Source organism: Schistocerca serialis, chromosome 2 (assembly GCF_023864345.2).
Source record: "Schistocerca serialis cubense isolate TAMUIC-IGC-003099 chromosome 2, iqSchSeri2.2, whole genome shotgun sequence".
NCBI classification, from domain to species: domain Eukaryota; kingdom Metazoa; phylum Arthropoda; class Insecta; order Orthoptera; family Acrididae; genus Schistocerca; species Schistocerca serialis.
In genome coordinates, this window is record NC_064639.1 from 596,663,595 (window position 1) to 596,690,246 (window position 26,652).

The 26,652-nt window shown below is 39.7% G+C and overlaps 1 protein-coding gene and 1 non-coding gene across 2 annotated transcripts in view; one reads left to right on the top strand and one right to left on the bottom strand.

Moving 5' to 3' along the window:
• LOC126456265 (uncharacterized) overlaps window positions 1–26,652 on the top strand; it is a 92,637-nt gene that overhangs the window by 36,938 nt on the left and 29,047 nt on the right. Inside the window, exons 4-5 of the mRNA XM_050092017.1 lie at window positions 5,986–6,151; window positions 15,220–15,548. Of these exons, the coding sequence (XP_049947974.1) occupies window positions 5,986–6,151; window positions 15,220–15,547 (494 nt within the window). The 3' untranslated portion in view covers window position 15,548. The remainder of the gene's footprint in view (window positions 1–5,985; window positions 6,152–15,219; window positions 15,549–26,652) is intronic.
• Window positions 24,130–24,204, bottom strand: Trnal-caa (transfer RNA leucine (anticodon CAA)). Its single transcript has one exon. It is a non-coding gene; the product is annotated as a tRNA-Leu (tRNA).

Here is a 26,652-nt window from a genome sequence, read left to right on the forward strand (position 1 = left end):
TTTTCAAACTTGATCAGTTAAAACTATTACGTACAAAACAGCAAACTAAGCATCCGATTTCTAAACTCTGAAAAGGGATACAAGAAGCTGTAGCACGAAGTACAACAGAAAATATTTACTTGTAACTATTAACAGTAAGAATGAGACTCTATATCCCTTACATAAAATTATTTCTAAAATAGGAATATATATGACTAGTTCATTTAAGAAACTGATATATTTTTCAGAAGACACCTATGGTACATATGACGAGTGTGCATGTGCAGTACTAATAGAATCAACCTGTGGGTCAGAAAACTACTAAGTTATTCTTCGGTTCTTGTTTTGGATATTGTTTCCACAGCTTTGCGTAGTAATTCTGCCACAAGAACACTAGTTGTTACCTAAACAGTAAATGGTTTGCTTGTTTTATTGCACATGGACCTCTTTTACAGAGGTGCGATTCCTCTGTTATTTTGTTTACGTTGGATCTGACCACGGGACAGTCCAGCGCAGAGCAGTGCTGTGCGGTATCACTCACTCCGCAGCTGTCTCTCTTGCTCCCATGATGACAGTAGCGACACACAGTCGCGGATGGGGCGCTGAACTACACTGCCTTGCGACCGCGGGGCGCGGACGCGCCCGCCGGGTGCAATTCTTGGATGAGCATGATGGGAATTCCAGTGTTAAACATAGCAGAGAAAATGAATAGCTAAAAAAAAATATGCTGAAGGCTTTTATGAAGGGGAAGATTTATCTGGTGACATGATAGAAGAAGAAATTGGAATCGATATGGAAGACATATGGAATTCATTATTAGAGTCAGAGTTTAAGAGATCTCTGGAAGACTTTAAGAGTAAATTAGGCAGAAGGGATAGATAACATTCCATTGGAATTTCTAAAATCATTGGAGGAAATGGCACCCAAATGACTATTCAGGTTGGTGTGTAGAATCTATGAGACTGGTGACATACCATTTAGACTTTCAGAATAATACCATCCACACAATTCCCCAGATAGCAAGGGCAGATAAGCGTAAGAAATATTGCACAAACAGCTTAACAGTTCATGCAAGCTGACAAGACTAATATACAGAACAATGTAAAATAAAAACTGAGGATCTGTCAGATGGCTATCAGTTTGGTTTTAGGAAAGCTCTTGATAATGGAAGCAAGATGGAAGAAAAATCTATAAAGTGGAGCAAAATAATTGAAATTTCAAAAATAATCAGAATAAACTATAGGGAAAGATGGGTAATATACAATACGTGCAAAGAACCAAGAGGGAACAATAAGACTGAAAGACCAAGAACAAAGTGCTCTGATTAAAAATGTCGTAAGACAGAGATGCAGTATTTTGCACTTACTGTTCAGTCTATACAGGGTGTTTCAAAACTGATGGTAAATATTCAGGGATATGACAGGAATTATCATTCAAAATCTAAAAAGTCATGTTGACATGGGCTCTAAAACGCTTACCTTCAGGACTGTGAGCAATTCTTGATCTTCGATGCTGTGAAACAAATCTCTTCTACTGCAAGCTCTTTGCTTTCCATATTTTGGGAAGTGATAGTATGGACCAAAACAAGAAAAAAGTGTCCAATAAACATGTGCTCTTAAATGCCTACCTTAAAAATTATGAGCACTTGTTCATTAGAAGAATTGTGTTTCAAAGTAGCGAAGATGAGAAAGTGCCCATAGCTCTAAAGATATGCCACATGTTTACTAGACTTTTTTTCTTGTTTTGGTCCATACTATCACTTCCCAAAACATGGAAAGCAAAGAGCTTGCAGTAGAAGAGATCTGTTCCACAGTATCAAAGATCAATTGCTCATAGTCCTTAAGGTAAGAGTTTTACACCCCATGTTCACTTGACTTTTTTATTTTGAATGATCATTCCTGTCATATCCCTAAATATTGACCATCAGTTTTGAAACACCCTGTATTGTGAAGAAGCAATGACGGAAATGAAAGTAAAATTCAGCGGTGTTGGGTGAAAGGGTATCAATGATAAGATTCACTGATGACATAACTATCCACAATGAAAATGAAGGATCACAGGTTATGTTGAATGGAATGAACAGTCTAATGTGCATAGAATATGGATTGAGGGTAAACCATAAAAAGACAAATATAATGTGAAATGAGAATAGCGGAAAACTTATCATCAAAATTGGTGATCACGAGGTAGATGAAATTAAGGAATTCAGCTGCCTTGGAAGCAAAATAACCCATGATGGTTGAAGCAAGTAGGAGATAAAGAGCAGACTAGCACAGGCAAAGAGTGATTCCTGGCCAAGAACAGTCAGTTGGAATCAAACAGAGGTCTTAACATTAGGACAAAATTTCTGAGAATGTATGTTTGGAGCACAGCATTGTATGATAGTAAATCATGAACATTGGGAAAACGAAAGCATCCAAGATGTGATGCTACAGAAGAATTTTGAAAATTAGGTAGACTGATAAGATAAGGAATGCGGAGGTTCTTCACAGAATCAGTGAAGAAAGAAACTTATGAAACATTGACAGTTTAGATTGGATTAGATTTACTTTCATTCCAATTGATCTGTAGTGAGGAGGTCCTCCAGGATGTAGAACATGTCAGAAAAACAACAATACATGACAAATATTTACAACTAAAACAAATAAGCTAACGTACCATTTCACAGGTCCCAAGTGGAATGATCATCATTTTTTAATGTAAGAAGGGACAGGTTCATAGGACATGTGTTAAGACATCAGAGAATAACCTACATCATCCTAGTGGGAGCTGTTAGTATAGGAGAGCAACTTTTGGTGGGCCATGTCAACACAGTAAGAAGACTGATAACAAGAAAAAGGCAAATGCTAAACCACTACACCTTTAGTCAGCATGTGGGGTCAAAAATTGCCAGATTTGTACCTGGCCCACCCAGTAGGATGGGAGTATGCTACAATCTTCACTGAAGTGTTCAGTGGCATTTCTACATGTTGATAGACCATGTCAGATACCAGTGCCAGTGCTATGGGTAGCAGCACTGGTTTAGCATATATCTCAGAGGAAGCACATGGTCCTGCTTCTAGGGACTGCTGGCAGCAATTTCACCTCTGTGAACACCTCTATGCATTTAAGTCTGACTGACAGCTTTTCTGGTTTGTGGAGAAGGTCTTTGGTGGAAGCTAGAGATGGCCTCCATTGGCTCCAACTATGATCATTGTTGATCCCCTTTGGTTGCTGGGAGCTTGTGTGGAGATCATAATGTTCAAACATTCATCACCCCCTCCCCCCCATTCCAATTGCAGAAAATGGAACCTTGGTTCAAGCTAGGATTCCAGTCAAAGATGTGAGCCCACACATGGGAACTGTACAATAATATGCTGTGTGCATGAGAGATGGGGCTGTTGGTCTAAGAACAGCAGTTTGAAGAAAGTTTGGGGTGTGCATTCATGTAGCACTTCGGCTGGACTCCATCTGTTGACAGATGTGGACCTATATGTTGCAAGCAAGCTCAAGAATACCTTCTGAGAAGTAGCTGTCCTCATAATTATGTGCATAAAGATTTTAAATGTCCTCAGCAACCAATCTATTTCAAAATTTGACACTATGTAGAACAGAGCTGTGGTCATGTTCTCTGTCTTGTTATTTTTGATGAATTCTTGGGCTAAGATGCCTTAAACTGAAGGCTGTTGACAGAAAAGCCTCAATTGCAGATAGGGTAGCCAGGGAATGGATGGCTGGTGCTGTCATAGTAGTGACCATTTGTGATATGTATGGGAAGTTATAGAGGACACCAAAAACTAGCAACCACATTGCTCTCTGGAGCAATCTGGCAAAATTAACACATACTAGTTGCTAGAGGTGCTTGGGGCAGCACTAGGGTTAAAATATTGCACCATGGCTGCATGGTAGTGGGTGCAGGCCTTGCAATTCTGAACCATTTGTGACATCAAAAACAGATCGGTAAATGGTGTCAGTGACTTTAACTGCACATACTACAAGGTGCTGTGTGCAAAAGCTTGAGTTTGCCTTGGTGGAGCATGAATAGTATGGCAGCCCAACATTCAGAGTCATCTGTGGGTAATTAGAAGACATGTTAGTTATGTTAAGGTGATGTTGCAATGAAAATTACATCTATAACGTGAGGTCTGTGTCCATAGGTTGATGTTTTAGATTAGATTAGATTAGATTAGATTAGTTTTTCGTTCCATAGATCCATGCTGAGGAGATCCTCATGGATGTGGAACATGTCAATTTTTTTTTTAAACTGAAATAACAATACTAATAGTATGAATATATACACTACATCATTTGTTTCTATTAAAAAATTTGTCAGTGGAGTAGAAGGAGTTGGCCACTAGTAAGTCTTTCAGGCTCCTTTTAAACTGATCTTTATTTGTAACTAAATTTTTTATGTTTACTGGCAAATTATTGAAGATGAGTGTTCCTGAGTAGTGGACCCCTTTTTGAACTAAGTAAGTGCTTTTAAGTCCTTGTGCAGATCATTTTTGTTCCTGGTATTGTATATATGAACTGAGCTGTTTGTTGGAAAAAGAGATATATTATTTAGGACAAATTTCATTAAGGAGTAAATACTGAGAGGCAGTAGTTAGTATACCCAGTTCTTTGAAGAGGTTTCTACAGGACGTCCGTGAATTTACTCCACAGATAATACGTATTACATGCTTTTGGACTCTGAAAATTTTTGCTTGACTTGAAGAGTTACCCCAAAATATTATACCATATGACATTATGGAATGAAAGTAGGCAAAGTATGCAAGCTTTTTCATTTTTATGTCGCCTTTGTCTGCTAACACTTGAATTGCAAATACAGATTTGTTAAGGCGTTATGGGCAACCTTGTTATCAGGAGCTTCTGTGGTGGCTAAATAATGAATCATTGTTATTGTATCCTAAAATAAGTACTTAACATGGCTGTAATATTGGAAGTAAAACAATCTCTTTAAAAATTTAGAAGTTTAACATTAGTACAGACAGGAATCTGATACATTTGTTTACATGCTGTCGACAACCTGCCAAAGCATGTTAAATGGGTTGAGGGGAACACAGTGGGTTCTAAACACAATTAGAGAACTTTCTCTTTATCAACATGTTCTTGTATAGTGAAGAGTATTTTCATACAAATTCCTTAAAAGTTATCTTCTTGATTGTAATACAATTTACTTTAGAATTTTATAGTTATAACCAGTAATAATTTCAAGTCACTTGTTTTCTTAGTTTTTTTCTACATCCTTGAAACTCTGGTACGTGTACCTATGTAATTGATACATATATTGTAACAGCATTTTATCCATCACTATTCATAATGACTATATTTTTCCTGTTGATTACATTTACTGTTTATATTGTCTATCACATAACACTGATATTCCTGTAGAAATATGGGATAAGTAAATATTTCCTTGTCTTCCTTAAAATACTGTCAAATAGTTCTGTTGAGAATATCTCAGGCAGACTTCTAAGCAAATTTTAATGAAGTTGAGATATGCTGCAATTATAAATGAGAGTTAAAGCTTATTCCTTGTGATACATCAAAAATATGAGAAGTCTTCTCCTTTGTGGCCTGTTATGTGTCAGTGTAAATAAATTCATGTTTATTGGTGTGTCAGTAGTGATGAGTTTTATATATTATAAAACAGAGAATCTTGATTTTTATCAGAAGATACAACCATTAATTTCTATCTTTTTATCTTTACAGTGACTCATACATTTTACATCCATTAATTTTGGTCAACACAGAATCATTTCTCATTTGAATACAGAGTTTCTTTGTTACTTCTCAGTAATTAGCAGTGTACTACCTTTTAAAAGTATCAGGTAAATTCATTGCTACCCATGTGGGTCATATACATGTAAAGATAAGGCTGTAGAGACATTATGTTGTAATAGAGAAAGACCTACACTTAACGGCCATATTCCAGAATATTGCTACATTAATGTAATTTTTATGACTTCAGCAAACTTTTTATTGATGTAAACATCAGATAAAAACATTTGTGTCTGTACACAGGGGAACAAAATTATGCCTGGACAAGTGGACGGAAATGTGACTTCCAAGGATGCAATCGAACTGATCTGCTTCCTATAGATATTAATGGTTGGTATTGGGCAGGCACTTTGCAGAAAATACCACCTACAACAGATAGGTTTAATACTGACTGGAGCGATGATGGTGGGTATGTAATACACATTATATCTTTTTGTATATAGATATCCTTAATCAATTTAAGTTTTTTCTAAATTTGCTTTCAAGCAACCTGTGATGTGTATTCCTTTGATAAATAAAGTATTAGTTCTTATTTAGATCTGATGTCAATTTTTTGTCACTTCCAAGATTTATGATTTTCTTTACATATGAGAGCCGCACCTGTAACTAAATGAAAGATTTTAATATTTCCCATATGTCTTTTTGGTTTCCAAATTGGTCTCAGTGGCAGATTTTTGTGACGTTTTCCACATCTCTGCTACATTGGAGAGATCTGTGGTAGGCTATTACAGTCGAGCAAGTTATTTGTTGATTATTGGGCATGCATATTTCAATGTTTTATAATTTAAGTTGTCAACAGAATCATCAACACTAATTATTAGTCAGTTTTGACTCATGTGGAATGTGCATGCCATTGTTTGAAGCACATGCTACTGGACTTAACAGTTAGATAAAACAACAATAAAACCACTCTCACTTGTCACTCATTTTTGAAAATCATAGAATAATTAGAATTTATGCTGAACTACCACAGGCAAGCCAATTTCTTACAGCTGCAAGTATGTGAGAGCGGATGGGATGTAAATTTGACTTCTGGTTTTAAACTTTTTGTGGTGTCACCACCATACACCACACTTGCTAGGTGGTAGCTTTTAAATCAGCCGCGGTCCGCTAGTATACGACGGACCCGCGTGTCGCCACTATAAGTGATTGCAGACCGAGCGCTGCCACACGGCAGGTCTAGAGAGACTTACTAGCACTCACCCCAGTTGTACAGCCGACGTTGCTAGCCATGGGTCACTAAGAATTACGCTCTCATTTGCCGAGACGATAGTTAGCATAGCCTTCAGCTAAGTCAAAAGCTACCACCTAGCAAGTGTGGTGTCTGGCGGTGACACCACACTTTTTATTTGCTGTTACAACATAATATAGTGTACATCACTTTCCTACATAATCTCTTGATTTAGAAATACACTTAATCCTGCTTATTGGGAACTTCTTGGGTTTTAAATTTTTTTATTCCCTATTACAACATAATATAGTGTTCATCACTTTTCTGCATGAACTTTGGTTTAGAAATACACGTAACCCTACTGATTGGGGACTTCTTGAAGTCAACATCATAAAAAGAGTGGCATTGTGTCACCAGCCAGTTGCACCCTAAGTCTTCCACAGTTGTGCCATCAAAACATTTGTCTCCTAGTGCTTTCAGTATTGTCCATAGAGGTGAAAATCACAGGAAAACAGGTCTGGATTATAAGGAGGGTGCTCGAGTAGTGTCCATCTCTTTTCTTCTAATTTCTCATGAGTGAGGTGGTCCTCTGAATTTTCTCAATAGCATACCATGAAAAGAACATAGTCTTCCCTCTGGGGATTCCCACTTGATTTCATGAAGTGTTGCTGATATGTAGATAGAAGCTCTTCTGTCTCAAGGCAATTTATTTGAACTGAGAAAATGTTCAAGAATTTTGAATCAAACTGATATCAAGTATATTGGTCTGTAATTTTCTGAATCTATTCTTTTGCCTTTCTTACATACAGGAGTCATCTGCACTTTTTTCCAGTCATTTGGAACTTTGCGCTGGGTGAGAGATTCATGATAAATGTGAGCTAAGTAAGGAGCCAATGCTGTAGAGCACTCTCTGTATAACTCAACTGGAATTCTATATAGACCCTTACAGCTGCTCCTCTGTGCCAGGGATGCCTATTAAGAGCACTCTCTGTATAACTCAACTGGAATTCTATATAGACCCTTACAGCTGCTTCTCTGTGCCAGGGATGCCTATTACTGTGTCATCCATGTGGAAGTCTGTACTATGGTCAAACAACAGTATGTTTATATTATCCTCCTGCTTGAAAGATTTCTTAAATGTGAGATTTAAAACTTCAGCTTTCCTTTTGCTGTCTTTATTGTCACACCAGACCGGTAATTCAGTGACTGGATAGAAGATCCAGAATTTTCTCAAGTTCTTGGCAAGATCTTTTGCTAAGGCGTTATAGTGGTAGTTGTTGTACGTTTTGCTCATCAGTCTTGTTTTAGACATACAAGTTTCTTTTAATTTTTGCCTGTTGTAATTTGAGCTTTATTGAACTGACAGTGCAACGGTCTCTGCTTCCTTAGCAGTTTCCAAATTTTGTTATTAAACCATGATGGGTGTTTTTCATCCTTAATCCGTTTAGTGGCCATGTGATTTTGCAGGGTGTGAATTACAGTCCATTTAAACTTTATCCACAATTCCTCTACAACCATCATACGGGAACTAAATGATGTCCATTATGTGCTCTTCCTAACAAAAATGCTCTTCTAGCATTACTGATTAATTTATTAAATTTAACAACAATCATTATTATGATATCATGATCTCTAATGCCTGTTTTTATATTGATAAGTCTAGGCCTATTTGAAGCTACAAGGTCTAAAATATTTCGTTATCACCATTTTTTTGGAAGATTACTCTTCTCAGTTACAGAGTGCACTATTAAACTCCCCTTAATTTTAATTTCACTCATGTCATCCCATGTCTACATTATATCTATTTGCTGCTACCTTGTGCAAGTCTTATTATTTTTAGTTTCTTTTACAGTATTTTCGCTCTATATCTGACATGTTTGAGTTCACTTTTCCTCATGATCTTTCTATTTGTTCTCTCATAGGAGAATTGTACTTTCCAAATGTAAGCTATTTCCCATCACTGCTGGCCTTGCTAATTTTCTACATGATTGTAAATACTACTACTAAACTTTGGCATCATCATCATTCTAAACAAAAACAACATTGCTGTCAGGCAAGATATAAAGGCTATCACTGATCATAGTAGGCAAAAGTTGATAATCACTATGCACAGTGTGTATAAAAAACACAGGTAAGCCCTGCTAGAGAACATGTAAAGAGTCCTAGTTTCAGCAATATGATGGGAAGCCTCTTATTTTAAATCTGGTGTCAGCACTATATTTCAGCCACTTATGAATGCAGCTGCATCACTTTTCAAAGCATATTTCTAAAAAGAAATTGTAATGTGCACACCAAAGGTCATGTTAAGAAGCCATAGACAAGTCAAAATATGCTATAAAAGAGACATGAACAGAAGGTTGAATCCAAGATTTCAAGTAAAGCTGCCAAACTGAATCCACTGCCCTCTTATTAAAGCCATTGTAAAATTTGAAATAACACATTCGACTATTCTGATGGAGACCATAAGTGTCATTCTCTTCTTGATGGACTATGACATTTGAGCTGTGACAGCACACTCCCAGCTTAGCACATTCCTTTCTTTTTATGTGTCTAGGTTAGAATATCATACTACCAAATCAAGACTTTGTCATTCTTAAAAATGTTGGTCAGATATCAATATAGGTATATTTAAATCATTTGAGAACTTCATTACTTTTATTTATTTATTTATTTATTTATTTATTCATCCATGGAACAACAAATATTGTATGGATGTCGTCAGTTTACAACACATGAGCACACATTTACATTTACAATGAAACAGGTTTCTCATATTTTGTGTAGTTTTTATAACCAGTCATACACACATTTATAATTACATAATAGTTTGGTGATAATGTCATATGTTGCTAATAATCTACATCTATGTTAAATATTCTTTTACAGTATAACAACTTTTACTTACTAGAAAGGTTTTAAGCTTTTGTCTGAAAGTGAGGGGCTCATTTATTTCTTTAATTTCTTGTGGTAATTTGTTATACAGTTTTATCCCATTATAAAATATACTTTTTTGCGTCTTTACCTTGTTCTTTCTATCTAGATGGAGGTGGTGACAAGCTCTTGTTTCATGGTCATGTATTAGGCTTTTTGTGTTGTACATGTTGAGATTTTTCTTAATGAACATTATGTTCTGAAAGATATACTTACAAGAAACAGTTAGAATTCCTAGCTTTCTAAATAATTCTAGACAGTGGGCCCTGTTGTTGCTGTTTGTTAGTATCCTTATGGCTCTTTTTTGTACTTTGAACACAGTTTGTATGTTACTGGCACTTGTCCCCCAAAACATGATCCCATAGCTGAGGACTGAGTGTAGATATCCGTAATATGTTATTTTAAGACAGGTATTATTGCATACCAGTGCAAGGATTCTAAGAGCATAGCATGCTGTGGATAATTTCTTTGCCAAAATGTTGACATGGTTTGTCCATTTCAGTTGGCTGTCTACATTCATCCCTAAGAATTTGGTACTTGTTACACATTCTAATTCATTATTATTAACTTTTGTTCTAGTGGCATTGTGTTTTTTGTTCAATTCGAAGTTAATATAGTTAGTTTTCTTTACATTTAGGGTTACTTTATTTTTTAATGACCAGTTGTGGACATCATTGAGAGCCTCGTTTGCTCTTTCTGACAGTTGTGTTGGATTTTCACCTGTTATTACTATGTTGCTGTCATCAGCAAAAAGTATTTTTTCTCCATGTCTGATTCTTTGTGGGAAGTCGTTAATGTATATAAGAAACAATATTGGGCCTAATACACTTCCCTGTGGGACGCCTATATTCACATTTTCTGGGTCAGACAGGTGTTTTATAAGGGAATTGTGAGATATAATAATATGTCATCTACTCCCTAATCAAATACTATGCTTCCCATAAAGAACAAACCTGGTTTACTTGAAATTCACCAAGCAGCCATGCAATTGAGAAGAATTTTATTTTTCTACCAGTTTTGGCAATTTGTTATGCCATCTTTAGGCCCCATATGCACCTCTCAAAAATGATCAATATTGGCATACTGGGCCCATATGTTTCTGGATGTCATGAATTTTCAACTGCTTCCTTCAAAGACTTAGCTGCAAGTTACAGTTGCAATTTGCAAGTTTGTTGTAACTTCAAGTTGAACAAATATATTTCAAGGAAGACGCAATACATGAAAGTCACAGATCAAGTAAACAGAGTAAGAGGTGTGTACACTTTAACAGTCAAATCATATCTGAGTCCAAGTCTAGTGGCCGCTGGCTCGCTGGCCGCTTAGGTGGCGCTGCTGCTGCATGGCTGGCAGACAGTGCCACATGTAGAAGACGCGCATAACTGCGCGGTGGCACTTTGAAAGATCGGCGAGTTACAACAAAGTTGCAGTCAAGTTTTTGAAGGAAGCACATGAGAATTAACTGCCGAAACTGGTAGTGAAAATAAAATAAAATAACTTCTGAATTGCACAGCTGTTTGGCAAATTCCATTGTTAAATATTTGACCAACTGCTGTCCCACGTCAACAGTGGATCAGCTGAGAATCTGGTTTACTGTTATGTGGTTTTGTTTAATGAAATGAATTTCTGGTGTGAACAGATGCAAGGATTCCTCAGCTTGACTGTATGTCACACCAAGATAAAAATATTTTGTCTACATTGTTCCATGATTCCCCCAAATCTAACCCTTACCTTCCTTTGTGTGAGACTTCCCACTTCAGTTTCTAAATAATCTCAGTGATGCAACTTTTTCTTCTGTAGTCTCCGACTATGTACCTAGCTGCCCTCTGTTTGCTTGTTCTATGTACTTTGACAGGTATCTTTGCTGGAGATTCCATATCGCTGCAGCACGTTATGTGTTCTTACTAGAGAATATAGTCTTCCTCCAGTGTAATTGTGCTTGCAGCAATTAGAACCTTAACTAATATATACAGAGATTTATATGCTTTGATTACTGCCTCAGATACATGCTGTACCTATGCAAGCTAGATATCTGCCACAACAATGAGACAACAAAACATTGGATGCTACAAGTAAAATTATAAAAAATCTCTATATAATATTTACAGAGATTGAAAGGGGCTGTGTATTACATGATCTGAAAACTATATAAATATTTAGATGTTTGTTAGCTCTGTATCCAGTGGATATTACTTCAAGGGTGACGCAGAAACAGAAAGCCATTTTTGAGTCAATTATGATATCAAATTTCAACACAGGACACTCCAAGAAATCATGTAACATATAAAAAAATCTATCCAGAGAAGATGAATCACAATTATGAGGAAAAAAGCTTCTCATCTCACTGATAATAAATACTGGAACTTTTGTTGCTACTTAGTACAGTTAATACAGTGACTGATGATCAGTGTATGGCACACTACATGATTTGACAACATATTTCTTCAGATAATGGGGCCATAGTAATGGCAATCAGTGTGTTGAATGACTTTAAGCCAGATGGGTAATGAACACTTCACAGACGGTTAAAATATACAGAGTTTATAAAGAAGTGTTGAGTATTTTGAGAGATGGTAGTAACCATCAAACCGAAAAAGAAAGTTTCAATAAACGTGGCTTCTAAAACACGTACCTTAAGAGCTACGAGCACTTGTTCATCTTCAATACTGTGAAATAGATCTCTTCTGCAGCAAGCGCGTTGCTTTCTGTATTTTGGGAGGAGGTGGTATGGACCAAAACAAGAAGAAAATGTCTAGTAAACATTGGCTCTAAAATGCATACCTCAAGAGCTATGAGCACTTGCTCAGTAGAAGAGATGTCACTGACAGCAGTAAAGATGAACAAGTGTCGAGGGTCTTAAGGTATGCATTTTAAAGCCTATGTTTACTTGATTTTTTTCCTTGTTTTAAGGATTACTACCACTTGACAAAATATTTGACACGTTTTTAACACTGTGTGTAATAGCAATGTAATTACTTTTCGGTAAATAAAACTTTTAAGATGGCTCTCATATTGCATTTATTGATCAGAATAAATTATAGTTTGCAACACAACAAATGCTTATAAACAAATTCAAAAAGTGCTATTAATGACAATGACATGTGTGTCTCCATAAAGGAACAGTGTTCACTGCTTTAAATATTTAAGAAGATAGGGGTCAATTTATACCAATGAAAATGTCAGTTTTAGAGAGGCACTTCATTCACATCTACATAGAGATAATACCGCAGAGTGTTGTTCATTATTTCAAAGTTTTGTTCATAAATCATTGTTTCAAGGTCCATAACACAAGTGCTTGCCATGAAGCAGTCATTCACTTCTAAAGTTTGGTATTGTGTACATAATCTCATACCAATAATAAAATAAGTAAGTGGTTCTATCTTAATTAATATTCCTGATAATTTGGGTCATTTATAATGTGAACATGCCAGAAGATTGAACCATAAATGAAGAAAAATATCGTAACCTCTTCAAGCTTTTCCTTTAATCTTTACTGTGTATTAATCTTCTTCAAGAGAAAAATGTGTTGTAATTGTGTAAAATGGAAAAAAATAAAAGCTTTAAAGTAACACATTATTGTACATGCACTAGTGGTATGTCTTGTTGCTTCTTTTCCAGTGAATTGTAGAGTGTTACAAAAAGGTATGGCCAAACTTTCAGGAAACATTACTCACACACAAATAAAGAAAAGATGTTATGTAGACATGTGTCCGGAAATGCTTAATTTCCATGTTAGAGCTCATTTTAGTTTCATCAGTATGTACTGTACTTCCTCGATTCACCGCCAGTTGGCCCAATTGAAGGAAGGTAATGTTGACTTCGGTGCTTGTGTTGACATGCGACTCATTGCTCTACAGTACTAGCATCAAGCACATCAGTATGTAGCATCAACAGGTTAGTGTTCATCACGAACATGGTTTTGCAGTCAGTGCAATGTTTACAAATGCGGAGTTGGCAGATGCCCATTTGATGTATGGATTAGCATGGGGCAATAGCTGTGCCGCGGTACATTTGTATTGAGACAGATTTCCAGAACGAAGGTGTCCTGACAGGAAGACGTTCGAAGCAATTGATCGGCATCTTAGGGAGCACAGAACATTCCAGCCTATGACTCGCGACTGGGGAAGACCTAGAACAACGAGGACACCTGCAAAGGACGAGGCAATTCTTCGTGCAGTTGACGATAACCCTAATGTGAGCGTCAGAGAAGTTGCTGCTGTACAAGGTAACATTGACCACATCACTGTATGGAGAGTGCTACGGGAGAACCAGTTGTTTCCGCACCATGTACAGCATGTTCAGGCACTATCAGCAGCTGATTGGCCTCCACGGGTACACTTCTGTGAATGGTTCATCCAACAATGTGTCAATCCTCATTTCATGGGCCCCATGTTCTTCCACCTATGCTCAATGGAGCACGTTATCATGATTTCATATGGGATACTCTACCTGTGCTGCTAGAACATCTGCCTTTACCAGTATGACACAACATGTAGTTCATGCACGATGGAACTCCTGCACATTTCAGTCGAAGTGTTCGTACGCTTCTCAACAACAGATTCGGTGACCGATGGACTGGTAGAGGTGGACCAATTCCATGGCCTCCACGCTCTCCTGACCTCAATCCTCTTGACTTTCATTTATGGGAGCATTTGAAAGCTCTTGTCTATGCAACCCCGGTACCAAATGTAGAGACTCTTCGTGCTTGTATTGTGGACGGCTGTGATACAATACGCCATTCTCCAGGGCTACATCAGCGCATCAGGGATTCCATGTGACGGAGGGTGGATGCATGTATCCTCGCTAATGGAGGACATTTTGAACATTTCCTGTAACAAAGTGTTTGAAGTCACGCTGGTACGTTCTATTGCTGTGTGTTTCCATTCCATGATTAATGTGATTTGAAGAGAAGATATAATATGAGCTCTAACATGGAAAGTAAGCGTTTACGGTCACATGTCCACATAACATATTTTCTTTCTTTGTGTGTGAGGAATGTTTCCTGAAAGTTTTTTGTAACACCCTGTATACAGTATAACAGGTCCACTCAAAAACATGCCAACATATTTCTCAACACTCTTATTATTTATCAGTTTGCCCTCTGGGTAATTTCAATCTGAGAGTAAGGAATTTAAATTTGAGTACACATTTTAAATGTAAATAAATCATTTTTCCATTAGCTCTTTGAAAGTTAACATATTCGTCACATGTACTGAATATTTATGTATATGGAAATACCTCAGTGATATTACGAAGTGCTTGGATTGCAGGTGTATCTAAAAATATTATTTTGTTTGCAAAAGTTAGTTTCCATAATTAGTAAATTAATATTTTTATATGCACTCAATGTCATTGTCAATGTATTGTTACAATAACAGGTTAGGCTATCCTCAACCTGATAACCGTGAGAAGCTGCAAGGGGGTTCAGAAGAGTCTTGCATAGCAATCCTAAACAATTTACACAATGATGGATTACACTGGCATGACTTAGTGTGTGATCACCAGCTTCCATTCATTTGTGAAGACAATGATGAGTTACTACAAATAGCAGGAATACCCAAACCAAGTTCTTCTGAAAGTTACATAGTCAATTTGTTACTGGAGCAAAACCCAGAACACCCTCCTGAAACAGCAGTAATGATCGAAATAGAACAACTTGCCCCAGATTTTTATGAAAACGTTGATGAAGTTGGCCAGGAAATGTAAGGTAAGTTCTTGTGACTATACTTTATAAATTTTATTTAAAGTGGTTTACAAAAGAAGGTAAGCAAGCAAATAAAGACCTTTTTTGAGAGTATCTTGTTACTAACATCTCATTTTGGGTTTCATAATATTAACCACTAAGAATGCTTCAGTTTGTGACAAAAATAAATTATATGCTAAGGATAATAGAGTCTCCAATATTGCTGATGATGCTAGCATACTGATCAATGACCAAAGCCACCCACAACGGCCATAGTTAAAATGATAACTGTACTGACATATAAAAATCTATACTACCCAACTGCAAATGACAACAGTGACATGGCCATTAATAGCAACATTTAAAATAAAATTTCTTGTCTAATCTTACTGTATAGATCTCAACAGTACATCAATTTGTGCATTTTTGTTAGAAATAGAAACTAAATAGAACATGCTTAAAATACATGAGAAATGGAGACTTTGAAACGTAGAGGATACACATCAAATGTATTTTCCAGAAGCTTAATATGTGCTTATATACCTCCTTGCATTATAGGTTCTTAAAATATAACTTCTTTATTCGTTTATAAGGATCTTTCAATGACTCAGTGTTTCCATTATTTGGCCAGTTGTTACCTTCAATCATTAAATTATTTACATCCTGCCAGGACTTCCATTACCATATTTAAAGTACAGTGTTCTGTTGTATGTATAGTGCACCTACATGTGTGAAAGTGTTACCATACATATGTGTGCATCAATTAAGTGATATTACATACTGTTCCCATGAACAATGATTCCATTTTATTGAAGAATAATTATCAGTTATATTTCTGTTTAGAGTATACAAAATTACTGATCGTGTTACTTTATTTTGTGCTGAAGTTTCTGTTCCCTTTATGCTTGTGTAGCAAAATCAACTTAACCCAATCACAGGTTCTGCAACATTGTTAGTTACATCACATGAGCAAATGACATCTTTCACTGAAAAATTTTTATTATTGAGATATTTATATAAATAAGTAACATTCACAGATCATGTACATGTGTTTCTGACATTAAATAAGCATCGTAAGCCAGTCATTTTGATTAAATAAAATGTGGCAAACAGTAATTTAAATGTAACTGTTCATTTAACAGTTAACTTTCAATAATCTATTTGAAAATCAGTAACCTATTTGGATCAAATAAATATTCTCTCACTGAGCAAGTGTGGCAGAGTTTCACAGTTGTTCATGTAGGTGGGTTGATGACACATGGGTGTGATTGAAGTATTACCTCTCATATGGTCTACATGTGAATGTTTCTCGGAAGAGGTTACTTACAAAATTAATTTATGGGAACTTTCATTGTAATAAGAACACTGTCTGTCCAGTCCCTGTGATTTCCAATCATTTCACTAGTTATTTTAGGGCAAATGTTTCCAAAAGACAGAGCTGCCAAGTAAGTTTCAACATTAAGCTATTAGTGGAAAAACAAAACCTGCATCTTTGACAAAAAATTGCTGATAATCAGAATACAACTGCATTTTTTTACTAAAACATAAGAAGTCTGTTACATAATAAAGATGAACTTTTCATATCAATGCAGTAAACTGAAAAATCTATACGTATTTCTACTGATGAGTTTTGTGTTCTAGAATGCTGTTTTAAAGTTGTAGACAGTGAGCAAATTCAAATTTTTTGTGACAAAAAGTTATCTAGAAATAATGGCAAATTATGAGTTTAATTTTATTATTTCTCTGGCTGTGGAAGTATTATCATAGGCATGTTTACAGGAAACTGAGTGTCAGTTAGTAACATTACTCATAATTACAAAGGATTACAATGGTAGGTAACATAACAATATTAGTTAATATTTATAAAGAGCAGTCATAACTTTTTTAATCTAATCAGAGGAGACTAAACTTCAAATTGTGTTACTTTCTTTTACTTTTGTTTTTGTATTCCCTTTATACTTGTGTAGCAAATGCAAATACTTAATCCCATTCTTTGCTGTAATGATAATTATTAAATGATGTACAGTAAACATCTTCTGTTGAAAAACATTTATTAAACTGATATTTCGTTTACTAAGTAATGTTTATGTGTTGTATACAGTTGTTTCTTTCATTAAATGAGTATCATGAGCCACTTGTTTTTGGTGAATTACAGAGGGCAGGCACCAACCATAAGTAAGTTGTGGTGGATGACACACAGTGGGAGCTCGCAGTTAGAGGAGTGGACACCATTTACTACACATGACCCTATCAACAAGGCATTAAGCAATCTATAACATGCGAACACTCTCATGTCAGTCTGTGTAACTTAGACAAATATGTTGAGATGTAGTTATAACCAGATTGGGCACACACACTGTTACGATGACAATGACGAAACACTATCATGCACTCGTAATACAAGAGAAGGTGGATGAAGTGACCATGGATGAATTTACTCTAAACTCCCCCCCCCCCCCCCCCCCCCGGTAAATCATTCTATCCTGTATCAGTCCTGCTCCACCATGCTTTGCAAACAGCAGTCTTATTCTGGCCTCTTCACTGATCTCCTCACCTCATTTCCTATCCTCACCCACCCCTCCAGTACTCCCCATGAGGTTCACCATGACAGCTGGCACTATATTGCCACAATGCAGGAACCACCACCCCTGCACCCTTCCACCCGACAAATGGAGAACCATGCAGCCAAGATCAAGGCAATGATCACCACAGCATGTGTGCTCCACACCTCCAGGAGCCTGTAGGTCTCTGCACTACTCCTCGTGCCAAAGAAATATGATTTGTGGCGTCTGTGTGGGGACTTTCAGGTACAAAATGCCAGGACAATGCCCAATCATTACCCTGTTCTGCTTTTGCACAACTACAGCACTGACCTGTACAGTGCAACAATCGGTTTTAGCAAAGTGGACCATGCAAAATCACCCTGAGGATGTGGAGAAGATGGCCATTATCAAATCTCTTCAAGAATGTTTTCTTGCTATTTGGGCTCTGAAATGCCATCCAGATGTGATAATGCTTCCTTGGCAACATCTTACACAGCATTTTACAGAGAATGATATCCTGATTTTCTCATACCACACCAAGTAGCACTGCTGCCTTCTCTGGGAGCTGTTCTTTCGCCTCCAGGAGGTGGGAGTCATCAATATGCAGAAGTGCATTTTCTATGTTCCAGAGATCTGCATCCTATGGCGCAGGATATCATCTGCAGGCTCACTCCCTTGATGAGAAAGTTCAGGCCATGTCCAAGTTCCCACACCCCATGACATACAAGAAACTCTGCACATTCCTCAGGATGGGGAATTTCCTTAGGTGCCACCTGAAGGATGCAGAGAACAATTAGGGCTGCTCATGAACACACCCTATGGTGATCGCACAAAGGCAACAGGCCCATTCCCTGGATGGCACAAATGTCAGTCAGTTCTGAGCAAAAGAATCCCAACCTCTCACAAGCCACACCCTCCCAGCCTAACCTCCATCCAACCGCCCCACTTGAAATTGTTACCAATGCCAGCCAATGTGGCATAAGTGTTCAGCAACACATTGAGGGGACTTGGCAGCCTCTGGCATTTTTCTCAACAAAACTGAGAGAGCTTTAACAGCATTGGCTGTGAATGATCAAGAGCTCCTTGCTGTGTGTGAAGTGATTAGGTATTTCTGCCCCTCAGTGGAGGGGCATCATTTCACAGTTTTTGCTGACCACTGCCCACTGACAACAGGTTTCTGTTACAAGGAGGGAATGCAGGTCTCACCCTGCCAATTCTAACACCAGGAATATGCCACCCAGTTTACTATGAATATGCGGTACTTAGCTGGCATTGAAAACATAGTTGCCAATTGCCTTAGCTGATTTTGCTCCCTTACTGCTTCCCTCGACTACAAAGCCCTCATCACCACCCAGGCTGTAGACCCTGGGCTGCTGCAATTGTGCAGCAATGACAATAAAGGTGTAGCAATGGCAACCAATACCAGTTGTCCATGAACCTGTCTGGTGTGATGTTAGTGCCCTTTGGAGTACATTACCCCCCTATCTTCCCCCAGACTTCTGCAAGGCAGCCTCTAAACCCTTGCATGGCCTGGCCCACCCTGGTATCTCTGCATATGCTGCACTATTTCAGGAGCTGTTTTTTGGCCTGGTATCTAGTATGACAGCGCCAACTGGGTCCCCACCTGTATCCCATGCCAGTCCTCAAAAATGGACAGGCATGTGCATGTCCTCATCACCCTTGCCCCCCCCTCCCTAGTGGATCATCACTTCTTGTGCATACACTCGGATGTTGTAGGCCTCCAGCCATCATCCAACAGCCACCAGTATCTCCTAACTGTTATTGACAGATTCGCCTGGGGGCCCAAAGCTGTGCCACTGTCTTATATAAATGCAGAACAGTGGCCGAGGCCTGTACAGAAACGTGGGTCTCACATTTCGGATACCCCACCATGTCACCATGGATCTCGGTTGGCACATTCTGTCTTGTTTATTTCAGACTCTCACAGAAATATGAGGCACGCTTGTGTGCTTTATGATGAGCCATCACCTTGCCACCAATGGTATAGTGGAACTGTTTTACAGGTCTTTAAAAGCGCCCCCTACATGCCACTCTGGAACTTGGTCTGCTACTCTGCCTCTAGTCCTCTTAGGTATGCAGGTGGCCCTCAAAGCTGATATGGGCACATCTGCCACTGAGCTTTTGCACTGGCTGCTGCTTAGTATCCCAGACACCCTCATCAACCCGCAGCCCCTATGGCCTGCATCCTTGCGTTTGTGCAGCTTCAGCTGCACCCAGTGCCCCACAAGTGGCTTGGTTGTGCCAGCCATCCACCGGATCCTCGGTACATGCACACAAGTGATGCCTGCGTACTTGGGCCTGCATCTCATCCTCTCACGTGGTGCTAAGACATACTCTGTGCAGATCTAAGGTGCCACCACAGTCACCATTCATTGCCTGATGTCGGCATACACACTGGACACCAAAGCCTGTGTGCACCGCTGACTACTTTCTTGTTGCAACTGTCTTTATGGTTAAGTCTTTTCATAGGATTCAAGAGGAGTAAGATTTACAATCAACTTTTTACTTATCTTCTTTTCTCATGCAATTGGCTCCAGTTCTTTATGTCTATAGGTGTCTGATTCTTAAAGCTGAAATTTTCACATTTTAATATAGTCCAATTGATCTAATTAAATTTGAAGAATGCCTGTACAGAATTTTGGTTTTTTCTATGTTTATTTGTGTCACATTTTACTGTATCACACTGTCTTTTGAATTTTCACATTATCAAAGCCAAAGTTTCATTGTTTGTCCAAAATACAAAAACACATCCGATCACATCAGAGGCATGCTTACTAATGCTTCACTCTGCGGTAATAACAATATTCTACAGGGTTTACAATTTTTCTTGACAAATGAATTTGTATTAGTTTATATTGTTATTTTATAAATGAATTCAGAAATAAACATAATAAACAGTACTAGATTGCATAATTAATAATAGAAATTTTAAGTGTGCCAAATATTTCATAATTTCAAAAGTTCTTAAAAAAAAAAAATTAACTGTACATTCAGAGCTAATACATATCAACTGTGACAACAAAAATAAAGTAATTCCTTTTCATAAATTTTAGCTTGAAATATAACATTTTGTGTACAAAATCATATGATTGTTTTTTAAAAAAAAACAGCTGAGGTAATATTGACCTGTCCAAAATTCGGAAATATTTCTGGTATCAACTACTTCTGTTGAGGAAAAGTAATGTTACAGGAGGATGTCCCTTTACAAGCCACTGCTGCAGCCATGCTGGCCCTGCTGACTCTGTGCTGCTGCCTGTCATGCAGACCACATGGTGTGTCATCCACATGGGGACCACGGTGCATGTAGTCGCCACCTCCGCCTATGGTGCTGCAGCCGACGTTTACCCCCCCTCCCCCTCCCCCCATTAACTTCCCAATGCCACACGGCTTGGGGCCACAGAACGTGCTATCACCACCTCTGCTGTCGCCAACATCCCGCCTCCCTCACCACTGTCTCCTGCTTGCAGGGGAGAACTGTGTGGTGATACACTACAGTGCAAACACCCTCATCCGCCCAACTGCTTCAACAAATATCGACAACAGACAGCAAGTTGCACAGCACTAGATAAGGTCACAGCCAAAAGTGGACCTAAAAATTGGAGTCCCTCTTTGCCATGAACTTCCTTGCAGCAGCTTGGGGTTTTTCCAAGAAAGACACACGGCAGAAAGTGCTCCCTGACCAGCAGTTCCTGCACCAATGACAGTCGACTCACATCTCCATTTCAACAAGATGTTTCTCTTAGTGTTAATTCCAGAGTGTATTAGACAAATAAACATTTAAGGTCTTGCCATAACAGTGCTCTAAACACGTGTGAGTGAAGTGAAAGCAACTCCGGTAACTCAGTACCACATTCTTTGGCTGAACTATAATGCTGGCATCTGCAAGCCTTACGTGAGCTAGTGGCAGAGTGCTTCATTTACTCCTGAACGTTTTACAATTGATCCTTACACTCCACCAAGTAGCTTCATTTTTGCAGCTTACTATATCCATCTCAGGGAATGCCTTGTATTAGACCCGATGTGCTGTAACACTCTTGCCATGCGGATTACCAAAGGAGTGCATGTGTGCACCAGCTTGAGACTGTTCTATCAGTGATAACCAGTCATTTCCTTCTCCACTGCAATGAGAAGATTTAATTGCATTGCCTTGCTGGCATTGTAGTTGTTATAGACTAAAGTTACACATAACTTGTCCTTTTACCCACCTGTTTCCTTTGTGTCTCATGTACATTATGGTATTAGTGTGTAATTATACTGTCAAGCATAGTGCACCATTTCCCTCACCTTTATAGCAAGAGTAATTAATTATATTGTTTCTGTTAAGTTTAGAGTAAATTCATCTGTAGTCACTTACACCTGCTCTTGTATTACAAGCGCATGAGAATGTTTGCTGTCACAATAACATTGCATGTGTCCATTCTGTCTATAACTATATGCCAATGTTGTTGTTGTTGTGCTCTTCAGTCCAGAGACTGGTTTGATGCAGCTCTCCATGCTACTCTAACCTGTGCAAGCTTCTTCATCTCTAAGTACCTACTACAACCTACATCCTTCTGAATCTGCTTAGTGTATTCGTCTCTTGGTCTCCCTCTACGATATTTACCCTCCACGCTGCCCTCCAATACTAAATTGGTGATCCCTTGATGCCTCAGAACATTCCCTACCAACCAATCCCATCTTATAGCCAAGTTGTGCCACAAATTCCTCTTCTCCCCAATTATATTCAGTACCTTCTCATTAGTTACATTATCTACCCATCTAATCTTCTGCAATCTTCTGTAGCACCACATTTCGAAAGCTTCTATTTTCTTCTTGTCTAAACTATTTATCATCCATACAAATACTTTCCAAAAAGACTACCTGACACTTCAATCTATACTTGATATTAATAAATTTCTCTTCTTCAGGAACGTTCTCCTTGCCATTGCCAGTCTACATTTCATTTCCTCTCTACTTCGACCATCATCAGTTATTTTGCTTCCCAAATAGCAAAACTCATCTACTACTTTAAGTGACTCATTTTCTAATCTAATTCCCTCAGCATCATCTGATTTATTTTGACTACATTCCATTATCCTCGTTTTGCTTTTGTTGATGTTCATCTTATGTCCTCCTTTCAAGACACTGTCCATTCTGTTCAACTGCTCTTCAAATTCAAATGACTCTAAGCACTATGGGACTTGACATCTGAGGTCATCAGTCCCCTAGACTTAGAACTACTTAAACCTAACTAACCTAAGGACATCACACACATCCATGCCCGAGGCAGGATTCGAACCTGCAACTGTAGCATCAGCGCAGTTCCAGACTGAAGTGCCTAGAACTGCTCGGCCACAGTGCCTTGCAAACTTCTCTTCCAGGTCCTTTGCTGTCTCTGACAGAATTACAATGTCATCGGCAAACCTCACAGTTTTTGAAACTTCCTGGCAGATTAAAACTGTGTGCCCGACCGAGACTCGAACTCGGGACCTTTGCCTTTCGCGGGCAAGTGCTCTACCAACTGAGCTACCGAAGCACGACTCACGGCCGGTACTCACAGCTTTACTTCTGCCAGTACCTCGTCTCCTACCTTCCAAACTTTACAGAAGCTCTCCTGCGAACCTGCAGAACTAGCACTCCTGAAAGAAAGGATATTGCGGAGACATGGCTTAGCCACAGCCTGGGAGATGTTTCCAGAATGAGATTTTCACTCTGCAGTGGAGTGTGCGCTGATATGAAACTTCCTGGCAGATTAAAACTGTGTGCCTGACCGAGACTCGAACTCGGGACCTTTGCCTTTCGCGGGCAAGTGCTCTACCAACTGAGCTACCGAAGCACGACTCACGGCCGGTACTCACAGCTTTACTTCTGCCAGTACCTCATCTCCTACCTTCCAAACTTTACAGAAGCTCTCCTGCGAACCTGCAGAACTAGCACTCCTGAAAGAAAGGATATTGCGGAGACATGGCTTAGCCACAGCCTGGGGGATGTTTCCAGAATGAGATTTTCACTCTGCAGCGGAGTGTGCGCTGATATGAAACTTCCTGGCAGATTAAAACTGTGTGCCCGACCGAGACTCGAACTCGGGACCTTTGCCTTTTGCGGGCAAGTGCTCTACCAACTGAGCTACCGAAGCACGACTCACGGCCGGTACTCACAACTTGACTTCTGCCAGTACCTCGTCTCCTACCTTCCAAACTTTACAGAAGCTCTCCTGCGAACCTGCAGAACTAGCACTCCTGAAAGAAAGGATATTGCGGAGACATGCCTTAGCCACAGCCTGGGGGATGTTTCCAGAATGAGATTTTCACTCTGCAGTGGAGTGTGCGCTGATATGAAACTTCCTGGCAGATTGAAACTTCCTGGCAGATTGAAACTGCCAGGAAGTTTCATATCAGCGCACACTCCGCTGCAGAGTGAAAATCTCATTCTGGAAACATCCCCCAGGCTGTGGCTAAGCCATGTCTCCGCAATATCCTTTCTTTCAGGAGTGCTAGTTCTGCAGGTTCGCAGGAGAGCTTCTGTAAAGTTTGGAAGGTAGGAGACGAGGTACTGGCAGAAGTAAAGCTGTGAGTACCGGCCGTGAGTCGTGCTTCGGTAGCTCAGTTGGTAGAGCACTTGCCCGCGAAAGGCAAAGGTCCCGAGTTCGAGTCTCGGTCGGGCACACAGTTTTAATCTGCCAGGAAGTTTCATATCAGCGCACACTCCGCTGCAGAGTGAAAATCTCATTCTGGAAACATCCCCCAGGCTGTGGCTAAGCCATGTCTCCGCAATATCCTTTCTTTCAGGAGTGCTAGTTCTGCAGGTTCGCAGGAGAGCTTCTGTAAAGTTTGGAAGGTAGGAGACGAGGTACTGGCAGAAGTAAAGCTGTGAGTACCGGCCGTGAGTCGTGCTTCGGTAGCTCAGTTGGCAGAGCACTTGCCCGCAAAAGGCAAAGGTCCCGAGTTCGAGTCTCGGTCGGGCACACAGTTTTAATCTGCCAGGAAGTTTCATATCAGCGCACACTCCGCTGCAGAGTGAAAATCTCATTCTGGAAACATCCCCCAGGCTGTGGCTAAGCCATGTCTCCGCAATATCCTTTCTTTCAGGAGTGCTAGTTCTGCAGGTTCGCAGGAGAGCTTCTGTAAAGTTTGGAAGGTAGGAGACGAGGTACTGGCAGAAGTAAAGCTGTGAATACCGGCCGTGAGTCGTGCTTCGGTAGCTCAGTTGGTAGAGCACTTGCCCGCGAAAGGCAAAGGTCCCGAGTTCGAGTCTCGGTCGGGCACACAGTTTTAATCTGCCAGGAAGTTTCATATCAGCGCACACTCCGCTGCAGAGTGAAAATCTCATTCTGGAAACATCCCCCAGGCTGTGGCTAAGCCATGTCTCCGCAATATCCTTTCTTTCAGGAGTGCTAGTTCTGCAGGTTCGCAGGAGAGCTTCTGTAAAGTTTGGAAGGTAGGAGACGAGGTACTGGCAGAAGTAAAGCTGTGAGTACCGGCCGTGAGTCGTGCTTCGGTAGCTCAGTTGGTAGAGCACTTGCCCGCGAAAGTCAAAGGTCCCGAGTTCGAGTCTCGGTCGGGCACACAGTTTTAATCTGCCAGGAAGTTTCATATCAGCGCACACTCCGCTGCAGAGTGAAAAATCTCATTCTGGAAACATACCCCAGGCTGTGGCTAAGCCATGTCTCCGCAATATCCTTTCTTTCAGGAGTGCTAGTTCTGCAGGTTCGCAGGAGAGCTTCTGTAAAGTTTGGGAGGTAGGAGACGAGGTACTGGCAGAAGTAAAGCTGTGAGTACCGGCCGTGAGTCGTGCTTCGGTAGCTCAGTTGGTAGAGCACTTGCCCGCGAAAGGCAAAGGTCCCGAGTTCGAGTCTCGGTCGGGCACACAGTTTTAATCTGCCAGGAAGTTTCATATCAGCGCACACTCCGCTGCAGAGTGAAAATCTCATTCTGGAAACATCCCCCAGGCTGTGGCTAAGCCATGTCTCCGCAATATCCTTTCTTTCAGGAGTGCTAGCTCTGCAGGTTCGCAGGAGAGCTTCTGTAAAGTTTGGAAGGTAGGAGACGAGGTACTGGCAGAAGTAAAGCTGTGAGTACCGGCCGTGAGTCGTGCTTCGGTAGCTCAGTTGGTAGGGCACTTGCCCGCGAAAGGCAAAGGTCCCGAGTTCGAGTCTCGGTCGGGCACACAGTTTTAATCTGCCAGGAAGTTTCATATCAGCGCACACTCCACTGCAGAGTGAAAATCTCATTCTGGAAACATCCCCCAGGCTGTGGCTAAGCCATGTCTCCGCAATATCCTTTCTTTCAGGAGTGCTAGCTCTGCAGGTTCGCAGGAGAGCTTCTGTAAAGTTTGGAAGGTAGGAGACGAGGTACTGGCAGAAGTAAAGCTGTGAGTACCGGCCGTGAGTCGTGCTTCGGTAGCTCAGTTGGTAGAGCACTTGCCCGCGAAAGGCAAAGGTCCCGAGTTCGAGTCTCGGTCGGGCACACAGTTTTAATCTGCCAGGAAGTTTCATATCAGCGCACACTCCGCTGCAGAGTGAAAATCTCATTCTGGAAACATCCCCCAGGCTGTGGCTAAGCCATGTCTCCGCAATATCCTTTCTT